This window comes from Colletes gigas, unplaced genomic scaffold (assembly GCF_013123115.1).
Source record: "Colletes gigas isolate AHSC1104 unplaced genomic scaffold, ASM1312311v1 Colletes_gigas_Sc00025, whole genome shotgun sequence".
NCBI lineage: Eukaryota > Metazoa > Arthropoda > Insecta > Hymenoptera > Colletidae > Colletes > Colletes gigas.
In genome coordinates this window covers 2,899,901-2,912,493 of record NW_025106654.1, presented here as the reverse complement: position 1 = coordinate 2,912,493, position 12,593 = coordinate 2,899,901, and the positions used below count along the sequence as shown (strand labels likewise).

General features: G+C 37.1%; 1 protein-coding gene across 1 annotated transcript; it reads right to left on the bottom strand.

The window, feature by feature from the left end:
- Window positions 1-6,027: 6,027 nt before the first annotated feature.
- Window positions 6,028-11,319, bottom strand: LOC122401560 (glutamine-rich protein 2-like). The gene is made up of 12 exons (XM_043403762.1): window positions 11,187-11,319; window positions 10,493-10,650; window positions 10,036-10,197; window positions 8,916-9,266; window positions 8,320-8,703; window positions 8,095-8,199; window positions 7,760-8,025; window positions 7,440-7,688; window positions 6,582-6,816; window positions 6,460-6,523; window positions 6,206-6,267; window positions 6,028-6,141 (listed from the first exon to the last, which is right to left on the bottom strand). Exons 1-12 carry the CDS (start codon window positions 11,317-11,319, stop codon window positions 6,028-6,030), a joined length of 2,283 nt encoding a protein of 760 aa, XP_043259697.1.
- Window positions 11,320-12,593: the final 1,274 nt, after the last annotated feature.

Below are 12,593 nucleotides of genomic sequence, written 5' to 3'. Positions count from 1 at the left end.
ACGCGAAAACGCGCCTACCCGAATTACTAATGTGGACAGTCCTGCCCTGACCCTACCTACTTAGGTTTAAACACACACACCAGAGAATAAGTTACCTACCTACCTAACCCTAAATTTAAAAAAATGCAAAACTCAGTCTCTCAAACAAACACTCCACGGTTCTCATTCTGAATGTCCGGGCGCGACCTAAACTAGAGAGGACTCCCCGGGGTTCCTCCGACACCCGGACACAACCTCAATCATACTCTAATTGTGTACGTACCAGTTTTTGCAGTGGACTGACAAAGCTAGTGCCCATTGCGTACTTTTATTATTTATGTAAAACATTTTAATATATCTGATATAGTCTTTATTAAAATATACTCTATATATGATCATATAAGATTGAAAAGCTAATTCATTATGCATTTTACAATATTATTGACGCGTATGCAATACGAACAATTGCCAAGTAAATAATAACTATAAGTTTAATATCATTATTGTGATTGTTATGAATCTGATGTCAAAAAATTCTGTATCTGAATTGTAATAAACTTTTGAAACGATGCACTTCCACAACCTAACCACAAACACACATATGTGGACAGTACATCGTGCACGATACACTAGCATTGTCAGTCGCACGGATAAATTATTATTATAAATGTTACAAACTAAGTCATCGTGCCCCGTTGCCTTCGCTCGTGCAAATAACACTTGGGCATGTGCATGAACTTAGGCAACGAACACGGAAAAGTATCCTGAAAATCTTGACTAGAAAAACTGGTTATTAATAATTAACTAAACGGTATCTATTCTCAATTAAAATGACTCGACTTGTTATATGTAATATATCGACAACAGAGTACGTTAATATTGAAAGATATTATTCAAGAAAAATTTGACTGAAATTTAATTGTTCAAAATGTAAGACTTTAATAAAGATTGCATGATAAAATAATGTACTTTGCAAATTGAAATAAATTTGTTAAATTATTATTCAAAATATTCAATAAACCTTGGTCGATTCTGTCGTCAAAGTAAATTTTTAAAAATATAAAATTAACATGCATGTTCCTTTGAGTCGAAAATCGACCAGTCGCGAAACGCCTTCTTGCACATAAAATACATCATATGATGTATTAATTAATAAAACGAATATTTAATAATTATATTAATGATGTAAGATATTGTACTCAATCATACGTTTAATATAATGTTTTCACATTATATTAATTCATATTTTACTCAACTATTTAATTCATATAAAGATAATAAATATATTTCATATATTGTATCAAAATTGTGTAATATTTATTGATAACATTAAAAAACGCGAGTGCAAGAAGACCCTAGCCTGCACTAAAAAAATATAATTCATGGGCATTTTTCATACCCGCGGTCACTTAACTCGTCAAAAATACTAAGTATACAACTGGTCACCCGTGTTGATTCGGATATTTCATCCTACAACATGGTTGGGGACCAGAGGAAACAAAATAGCATGCGACTTACCAATGATGAACTTGAGCCTCTGGGATGACTGCATAATGATGCTGCTGCTGCCCAGTGGAAGTCATCAGTGTCCAGTAGAAGTCATCAATGCTCCCTGCATGCTCCTGCTATAAAGAATAAGAAAGCAATTATAATCTATTGTTAAAATTATAGAGATTTTTAATTAACAAATTTCAAAGTATAAATTTATACTTACGTTGTTCACTCATGGTCCATCGCCCGATACCCCCCGGGTACGGCTACTGGTTCCCAGTATCAAGTTTAGAAACTGTAAGAAAACTGTAAGAAAACAATTAGAATCTATTGTTAAAACTGTAGAGATTTTTAATTAAAAATTTCAAAGTATAAATTTATATTTACATTGTTTGCTCGTGGAGCATCGCCAAATAATCCTCTTCAGTGATGCACTGATTCTAATTCCGGTAACGAGGAGTTTAAATGTCAAATTGAAAAAATAATTAATTTGGTTGGAAAGTATTAAGTTAGATTACCGCGACCGAAGATTGAAATCGGCGAACAAATGACTCTATTATCGCGATTCAGAAAACAAGGAGAGTCACGATGCTCTGGAAATAATTTTAATTTGCGTAGGAAAATACTGCTTCTATGCTCGCGTTTGCCTAACACCGTGAACGATAACGTACTCGGGGTCACTTTGCAACGAGAAACAAACTTGTTTGCTACGCTCAATCACTGAATCTACCGGCCGCATTGCTCGCGGCCAACAAATTTCCTGGAAAGAAAAGAGCTGAAAAGAAAAGGACAGGAAACAAGAAACACAACAAGCACATCTGTGCTTAGCCTACTGGTTTTCTCTTTTCATCTTCTTACTAGAGTTCGTCAACAGAAATACTGCTTTAGTAGGAGTCATCAGCGAAGTCATCAGCTACGTTAGAAACGAAGTCAGCATCAAGGTCAGCAGCGAGATCATCGTCGAGTTTCTCAGGATCCACAAGTACGATGATGAGATGTCAGGATCCTTTAGAAGGAAAGAGTAAATGTTTTTACGAAAAGGTTTCTACCGTATTTGAAAACTTGATGGCAAATTTAGATCAAACAATTTTTTTTAAGCGCACTCGGAACAAAATACGAAGAATACTTACATTTTTCGCACGTGGGCATCGCCAAATACTCTTTTTCGTATAGATACAGGTTTCTTGTCGAAACGTGTTCACAAACTCTCAAAGCATTATGGCTTCGCGTCGACAGCGTGACCGTAGTTTGGCCGCAGTTGAGAGTCTCATGTGGTTGAATTGTAATTACGATCTGCCACAGAAATAAAACACAAATTTGTTAACAGACACTTATTAATATTGGATAAATGCATCGATGGATAATGACGAAAAGAAGAGAACCAGTTAGAAATGAAAAATACGTTTGACCGTAGTTGAGCGTCCCGTGTTTGAATTGTAATTACGGGCTCTTACAGAAATAAAACACAAATTTGTTAATATGCACTTATTAATATTGTATAATTGCATCGATGGAGAATGACGAGGAGAATAGAAATGGTTAAAAATAAAAAATACGTACCTAATTAGACGCGAAGCTGTCAACGCACTTCTCACACCACTTTCCAGACGAAGAATGACGAACAGGATCGGACACGTCTCTCGCGCGAGGAGTGGGGAGTGGGGTGGGGAGTGGGGTGAGGGAGTCACGTAGTCCGTCTCGACTCTTGATGTGTATCTTCGAAATAAAGGTTAAACCTTATATCTCGATGAACTGAAAATAAATAAAATTAAGACATGAAGAAAATAAAATTAATATAAAAAGATATGAAACAAACAATTAATTAATGATTTATAATCTTTATACTCCTGTGACGTCACAATGAGCAGCATTCGACTTTCGATTATTCGATAGATTCAATAGTGTCTCTTAAAGATTAAATATGGATATACATAGGGAACTCATTTTATCGAAATATGTACTAATTAATATGTAAATATATTCATTTTTAATTGAAATTTTAATAAATGCGTTTCATATAAATTGAGTGAACGCAACAACAATAAACAAATAATATGTATAAAATATACAAATATATTAATTTTTCACGATGATTTTCTTTTGTGCAATAGGACTCCCACTGAATACTGTTCCTGTTTGTTACTCGTCTATACCTATTTCTAGTGTATTCTATAATATTCTTTAAAAATAATTTTATTCTTACCATTGTTAGCATTCCTAAGCCAAGGATAATGATGCGATACGTTTCTTATCTTTTAAAAGCTCGGTTAGGTTGTGTTTACATTCTCGGACGCCGGCCTCACGACTTCACCTTGGAGATGGACTCATGAATTCCTGATCTGCGTGACACTAACACTGTTGTTTTATGCGTCTATACTATGCATTGTCTGTGCCCTTAATCCCTGTATTACGAAAAAATATCGCGTTCGGCGTCTACATCACACTTCGTTTATGCCTGTAGAAGACTTCTTTCCAAACTGCGTCAAGTTCAATGTTATCGACACCGCGTCAAGGAAGGTTAGATATTTAGTGAGAATTAAAATAAATATCTTTAGAAAATTTAATAGAAACAAAAGAAACTTTTATATGAAAAACTGATTGAAATTTAGATTGAAAGTTAATACTTACGCATTATATGGTTATAATTAATATATTTTAATTGATCTAGTTATATATGCAACCAATAACAGATCGATATTAGATGAGCCAATGACAGCTTCTCATTGTGACGTCACAGGAGTATAAAGATTATAAATCATTAATTAATTGTTTGTTTCATATCTTTTTATATTAATTTTATTTTCTTCATGTCTTAATTTTATTTATTTTCAGTTCATCGAGATATAAGGTTTAACCTTTATTTCGAAGATACACATCAAGAGTCGAGACGGACTACGTGACTCCCTCACCCCACTCCCCACCCCACTCCCCACTCCTCGCGCGAGAGACGTGTCCGATCCTGTTCGTCATTCTTCGTCTGGAAAGTGGTGTGAGAAGTGCGTTGACAGCTTCGCGTCTAATTAGGTACGTATTTTTTATTTTTAACCATTTCTATTCTCCTCGTCATTCTCCATCGATGCAATTATACAATATTAATAAGTGCATATTAACAAATTTGTGTTTTATTTCTGTAAGAGCCCGTAATTACAATTCAAACACGGGACGCTCAACTACGGTCAAACGTATTTTTCATTTCTAACCGGTTCTCTTCTTTTCGTCATTATCCATCGATGCATTTATCCAATATTAATAAGTGTCTGTTAACAAATTTGTGTTTTATTTCTGTGGCAGATCGTAATTACAATTCAACCACATGAGACTCTCAACTGCGGCCAAACTACGGTCACGCTGTCGACGCGAAGCCATAATGCTTTGAGAGTTTGTGAACACGTTTCGACAAGAAACCTGTATCTATACGAAAAAGAGTATTTGGCGATGCCCACGTGCGAAAAATGTAAGTATTCTTCGTATTTTGTTCCGAGTGCGCTTAAAAAAAATTGTTTGATCTAAATTTGCCATCAAGTTTTCAAATACGGTAGAAACCTTTTCGTAAAAACATTTACTCTTTCCTTCTAAAGGATCCTGACATCTCATCATCGTACTTGTGGATCCAGAGAAACTCGATGATGATCTCGCTGCTGACCTTGATGCTGACTTCGTTTCTAACGTCGCTGATGACATCGCTGATGACTCCTACTAGGCAACATCGTCGCCCGGGTGCTTGAATTCTACAGTTGGTGAGTCGCATGCTATTTTGTTTCCTCTGGTCCCCAACCATGTTGTAGGATGAAATATCCGAATCAACACGGGTGACCAGTTGTATACTTAGTATTTTTGGCGAATATAGTGATCGCGGGTATTTTTTGTACCCAAGCGTAGGAACATATACATATATGCCTACATAGGTCGGAAAGTAAAAAATGTCTGGGCACTCGAGATTATGCGAGTTCGAATTTCAGCTGTGTTGAGAGCAAGAAGGATAGACTCACATTCGCCGCCTTTCTCGAATCCTCGAAGCTATACTTTTTCGATCCCTCCCATAGTCAACTTACATGTATTTACGCACACACTCAGCTGGCTGCCCATCAATACTAATTCAGTGCCTAGTTTCTCAACTGACCGCCATCCATGAGAAGAGGCCGCTAAAATCACCTCCGAATTTTCAGGTCGGTATGGCAGTCAGATTCGGCCGCGAAAGTCCATAAGGTGAAAGGTCTATTCATATATCTCGTCTGTGGTCTAATACGTGTCTGTATTACCGGTAATCAAATTTCTGTAAACAGGGTTTTAAAAACATGCATTCTTTGCATGTTCCAGTGTCAACGAAACCTTTTTTGCTGACTTAAAAACGAACGAAGAAAGCATTTATTTTGAAGGTGTGAGTCAATGGAAAGCTATAAGAAGAATATTAAGAATAACAGTAGGTCCTAACACATCTAATTAAAATTATAAAATTTATTTTCTATATTACATCGTGTATGTTCTTATAAAATTGGACTTATACTATACAAATTTCCGTTGTGAAACGTATCATAACATGGACAATTACAATTTTGTTTAATCGTGATCCTCCATTTCCTCTTCGTCGTCGTAATGAATGACTTCGTCCATATGCGAGTCTACATTGTGTGGTAATTCATCGGGTTTCTCTGTTTCAGATTCTACTGCAAGCTGCAAACGCAAATTGACATATTTCAATCAATTTTTTAATTCTTTAATTTTTCGAGATATTTACCTCCTCTATTCTCGCTGATCCTTTACTTAGTTCTTTAGACACTCTCTTTGAGCTTCTTCTTCCTGGGAAAATGACGATTGCAAGATTAAAATGTTCCTTACAGACTAGTTATAATGTAAACACTACGTTCTTTAAAAATAGTTACGATATTTCTGTTTCAAATAACAATTATAATTTAAATTTCTTATTAAGGTGTAACAGTTTCTGTGAAGACAATTCACAATTGCTTGGCTTTAAAAACTTGTAATATTTACTTGAACTAATCAAGGCTTGTCTCTCAGAACTCTTTCGCGGCTGTGGGGAAACCGGTTGTCGCTTCTGAAATAGTTCGATTAGTCTCCAAACTGCATAATTATTTTGAAAATGAAACAATCACCGTAGGTTTAGCCTCGTCGCCGTGATCTTCGCAATATGCAGGTCCGCAGACATCGAATTTGTCCGGCATTGGTCGGCTTCTATACATCTTTCCATCCGTTCCTCTCACCATTCCTTCCGTCAACTGCACTATTTCCGGTCCCCATTGAGTGAGGAAGTGACCCACTCGCGTCACTCTCTGATGAGGAGTCGTAACCGTGTGACTTCCGCCGCAATATCGATTGACCAGATGATCCCTAAAAATCAAAATCATATTGTTAATACTTATAATAACTCTGGAACCATAATACTAAAATGTATGCTTAATTTTTTTAAATCTTTCCGAACCACCATTGAAAATGCTAATCTATGTAAATATGCCATAAAATACGCCTGTTATTCCAGTGTTAAACGTTATTATACAGGGAGTTCAGCCACCCCTGGGAAAAATTTGAATGGGAGATTCTAGAGGCCAAAATAAGACGAAAATCAAGAATTTATTATCTCGTTGGCACGAGACTCTTGATAGCAATTTGTTGATTGAGGCTTCGTTAAAAGTTATTAACGTTTAAAGTTCCATACCGACCGGAAAATTTTTCGGCGAAAAAAATCTTTTCAAATCGTTCTTGAAAAATTGTTTTTAGTTGCAGGGGTCAATTATAATCATTTTTTGTGAATAGACATACCCCCGAAATCTTACACACTTTCAAGAAAAAAATTCGTGCAGGTGGACAGATTTTATTAATAATTTTCAACAATAATATTGTTAATAACTTTGTAATGAGACCTCAATCAACAAATTGGTATTCTCGATTTTCATCTTATTTTGGCCGAACATCCTGTATAAATATTAAGTAATAGTCCACAATGTAGTATTTACCTAGGAGTTTTTACGAGCGATTCAGCCCTAGCGCTCTTTTGTTTCTTCGCCTCCTCCTGCAACACTGCCTCGAATTGAATCATATTTCTGCTGTGAGGCAATCTCTTCTGTTGCTTCCTAATTTGATCCAATTCGTAGGTCAGGTACGGCTTCATACTCAACGTACAAGGCAACGGTTCCATTTTCATTTTATTGGTATCCTCCATTTTCATGACGACGTTCTTGTCGCAAGATATGCACTGGACGTCCCTAATTTCGCACATAAACCGTGTTAATGGTATTTATACTAACGACATTGTGGTTAACAGTTTTTTCAAAACCTGAGCATCTTTTTAGAACCAGCAGCCTCGGATTCCTGTCTCATTTCAGCCACGCTCTTCAGCTTATCCTGCAACGTCTTGAATCGATTGCTGACGAAGTCTTTCAACGGTGTCATTTCTATCTTATCCACTTTCCCTTCGATCTCCTTCTGCACCTCGTCCAGCGTTTGCTGCCAAATCGATTCTTGTTTTCCCAACTTGCCAATGGCCTCCTCCAAGCCTTGTGCAAGATCGTCGCATGCAGCGTCGAACTGGTCGTAAGACACCTGAACGAGAAAACATTTTTTATAATATTTATTATACTAGATTCTAACAATAATCGATGGCTCCTCGACCTTCCGGTTTATCGCCTGAGCGTCTGCTTTGTCGGCAAGCGCGTCCTCGAGATCTTCCCTGTCCGCCTTTATCGTCTTCAGAAGCTCTACTTGTTCCAACAGAGCCTGAAATGGAAAAACAAGCACTTAATTATCAAACTGATCGATGTAAACACTGAATTCGAAGATGTAAATTTCAGATTGCTAGTCGAGGTACAGCGATTAAAGTAATTAAAATCAACTCACGTTGAGATGCACTTCGCGATTTTCGCGATCGTCGATCAAACGATCCGCAGTTTGATTCAGTTTCTCCATTTCAGTCTGGATTCCATGGATCGTCGAGACCAATTCGTCCAGCTCGGCGCTGCCAGTAGTGCCTGCCATCGGCGCGCTGTCAACTTTCTCGGTCAAACACACCAGGTCCTTCTCCAACTTTAATATGCGTTCGTTTATAGATTTCAACGTATTCGAGTCCATCGTTTCTTCGAGTTCCATGGCTGTCGTCTGCTTTCCCGTCGGCTCTTCAGGTTTCGCTGATGTTTTCACCTGCGTTGTTTCCTCGGTTTGCGTATCTTTTTTATCCGCTGTTTTCGGACTTTGAGCTTCTTCTTTCGCCTTCTCCGCGCGCTTCTCCTGCTTCTTATCCGCGACTTCCTGTTCTGCAGCTGGTTGCTGCTGCGACGACGTGGTTTCCGGCTTGGGAACTATTTTTTTTTATTTTTTTAGTGATATCGATACACCGAGTGGATACGAGAATTTTATTTCGAAATTAATTAGTTACAAAGAGAGATGTCTTTTTAAAGAATTAAGCGTGATATTTGGATCGATTTACCAGCGGGCACGTTGGAAATTTTCTCTTTGATACTGTTCAAGTCGTCGCGTATCGTAGAAACGTCCTGCTGCAAGCCCTGCACTTCTTCTTTCATTTGTTTAATGTCTACTCCACCCAGAATCTGGCTCAAAGAGACTCGTTGTGTCGACATCTGCGTCTCCTCTTTGTCCGCTGTTGTCTCGCGAACAATTTCTGTTCCCTCTTCCTCGCTCATGTGAACGATTATTTGCAAATTCTTCATGGCCTGGTCCAAACTGTTGAGATTATCTTCTATATTCATTAGCCTCTCTTCGATCTGCGATGGCTCCTCCATAGTTTCGATTTGATCGCCTTTCAGCACGTCTTGCACCATCGTTGTCAACTGAAAATAGTATCTTGTTTTTTACTTGAATTATACGACACGAAAGTAGTATCGATGTCTGTTGATATTATCACAAACGAGGTATAGAATTTCGATTGGAACTTGCATCCCATTTATCTCCCTTCGGGTCGCCGGTCGCAGCAACCTCCTAGTGGCGAGACCTGGTAATCGGTGTTATTGGAAATAGGTGGTGGAATAAAAAAAACAATTAGGACAATATTACTTTTAACTAAGCTTTATTAAAACACTTGGAAGGTACGTCTGCACAGTTTGAAAGAAACATACAGAATGAAAAGGTCAGTGATGAAAAGTTCTTCTTCGTGGGTACCACCGATCTGATGGCTGCGAATTTAAAAATAGTTTCTTTAAATATCGGATAAATTGATAGCAACCTTGTACACCTAGCAAGATAAAACAGACTTCTCTACGTTCTCTAAATGTGCTGATTTCAGCGGTTCAACCGGTTACATAACAGTGTGACATAACAGATGCATAGCCTATCCTGTACCTCGTCTGTGATATTATACGATAACAAATATATAGGAAAAACAAGTCCCTGGTGTACTGCTCCTGGCCTCAAATATGTTTTCTTATTTTTATATTTGTTTTAAATTTTGGTTAACATTCTTTGAAAATTAAAATTTAGATTCCAGAATTTGTCAAGGTATTTATATAGTATTAAATAATGCTTGTACCTATTATAGATCGTTGTTTATTGTACGTTTACCTGCATGGGAATTAAAGGATAACTGAAGTTTTGAAATTGTACCTTATCAATACCTTGCTCACTGGCGTCCAATCGTTTTGTAATATTGATAATCTGCCATACGTCGGTTAGGGGATCAGTGAATTTACCCTTCAGTCGTTCGATAAGCTCTGGGTTCGTCGGTAACTCTTCCAGTGCTTGAAAGCGCTGCTGAAGCTCGTTTACCTGCACACATATTTTATCAGTATAGAACCTATCTTAATATTTAATGTTACGTCAATGTTACGTACTCCATATACACTGTAATTGAGTCGAGAAAGCACAGAAATGAACAAAATTTTGTGCACACTGATTTATTAGCAATTTATAATTCAAATTCCAAAATTTTCTAATACAAGAAATAGTTGAAGTTAAAAGAATACGAATAAAAATGAAAATAGTAGGAATAAGTTGAAGGGTTACTTAAAAAAGGTGTGAAACATTTTCAAATTGATTGTATTTATAGTACAAAATTGCTCACGGTCTTTTCGAGTCGTTTGAATCCCAGTGCTGTAGGAGCAGCCCCATCCACGATCGGTTCTACGTAGATTATGGTTTCGCTTTTACCCTCTGTTCCAGGACCAATTTCCTGTCGCGTACCTTTCGTCTTCATAGTGTCTTCAGACTCTGGTTCTGCGTCTAATTTATCAGCAATTTTGTTTAATTTTAATCGTAAGTCGTGTTTTAATATCCTTCTTCCAAAAGGCATTAAGATCTGATAACTATCTCAATATTCTACTCGTAATTTATTAATTTTGCCCAAGTGAAAAAATTCGTACGATAACTTTTCTCCTTGCTTTTAATATCAGTAACTTTGTTCGCGTGAATTCGTTGCTGGTTTTTTTTTTAGAAGAAATCGCATACATTTTTTTAAAGAAAGAATTCCAACGTTAATTAATTCTTTTCAAACGAGAACCTTTTACTTGTTCGCGCTGTGTAGCAGGAGCGCTCGTAGATTTCGATCCTTTCACCGCCGTAGATTTCTCCACACCGGTTTCCATGGCAGGTTCTGTAATAAAATATTTATCAATACTACCTGGTAAAACCAGGTGCACTTTAGCAAATTTAAAACTTAAGTTTAGCCCCTTTTCCAAGATATTCCTCCAGGGAACAAAAATTTCTTTTCTCGAATATTTTAACGAAAAACAGTGAAATTATGGGAACCGTTTTGTTACCACTTGCCACTACGTCGACTTTCACGTTTAAAGGGTCGGCGCTACGAACATTTTCCTTTACATTGCCAGAAGCATCGATTACGCTATACTCGTGGAGATGAAGGGTCGGACCAACTTTCAGAGAGCTTACCATCGTCTGGAAATATAGAAAAAGCTCGACACGATTAATTTTACATCAATCCGGATACGTGGTAAAAATTAGAGAAATTGATCCGTCACTCTTCAATTTGAAAATATATCAAATATTCAAATCAATGAACACGAATTACCAAAGAAGAAAATAAACATTCAAAACTCCTAATATTTTTTGGGTAATTCACTTTATTGATCATATGCTATTCTTTCTGAATATTTGACGTATTAATTACCGAAAGCAATCTTACAATTTTTTTTAATAAAATTGTCTTACTTTGATTCGATTAGCATCGTCGCCACGGTACTCGACCTTCGTCGATCGCAAATTTATCTGGTGTAGCATAATGTGAAGGAAGTTATGGAGGATGTTCAAATTTACAGCTCCAACCTATACGCGAACAGAAAGCGACGTACCTGCTGTTAAAATTTATGGTCTCTGCTTCTTTCGGCGATAATTTTTAAACGAAATGTAGGGCAAGTTTCTTTACCTCCGGTGTTCCCAACGCGAGATCCAACATTTGAGGCAAGGAAACCTGAAGACTGGCTACCTCCTTAGCGACAGGTGCTGCTGGTTTCGCAACTTTCGCCGCCATTCTCCTTCACTTAAAATTTTTCAAGCTTCGTTAAAAAAAAATCATAATAAGAATTCTTTCTACAGCTTTTCAGTGCTCCTACCGATTAAATGTCATTCGAGGATGTCATTTTGGGAAAATAACGCGGCTCGTCTGTTCGACCACAGCGCCATTCTGTTTTCTCGCGTAGGATTACGACTAAATCCTACGCGATTAAATAAATTTTCTTACGGTGTAATAAAACGTTTATCATTGACGAAGTACACGGTAGATCGATAGTTTTGAAAACGTTTATGTTAAAATGCTTGTAAAACTTTTCTGCTCTTAATATTCAAGATTTAAGATTCAGTAACGCGTAAGATTTAGTTTAGAGATATAATTTTATGTAGGGAGGACCATTCACTCATCCACGCTTTATTTGCCATTCTAACTGATGACCCTATAATAATAATCGTAAATGGTCCAAACAGCTTAATCGTTCGTGGCGTTGTAAACGTCAGGATTATTTGATGATTGCTGATCCGACATAATCGATATATGACCAAGCAGTAAATTCCCTACATTTCGTTACATTCGACTATAACTCCGTCTTTGGGTTAAATCAATCTGTTCTTAACCTTGACCTATTATCCCAGTCAGTACATATACTTATTTAGACTCGTGGTTAGCTCGACGAAGACGCGAATCTAAATATAAAAGA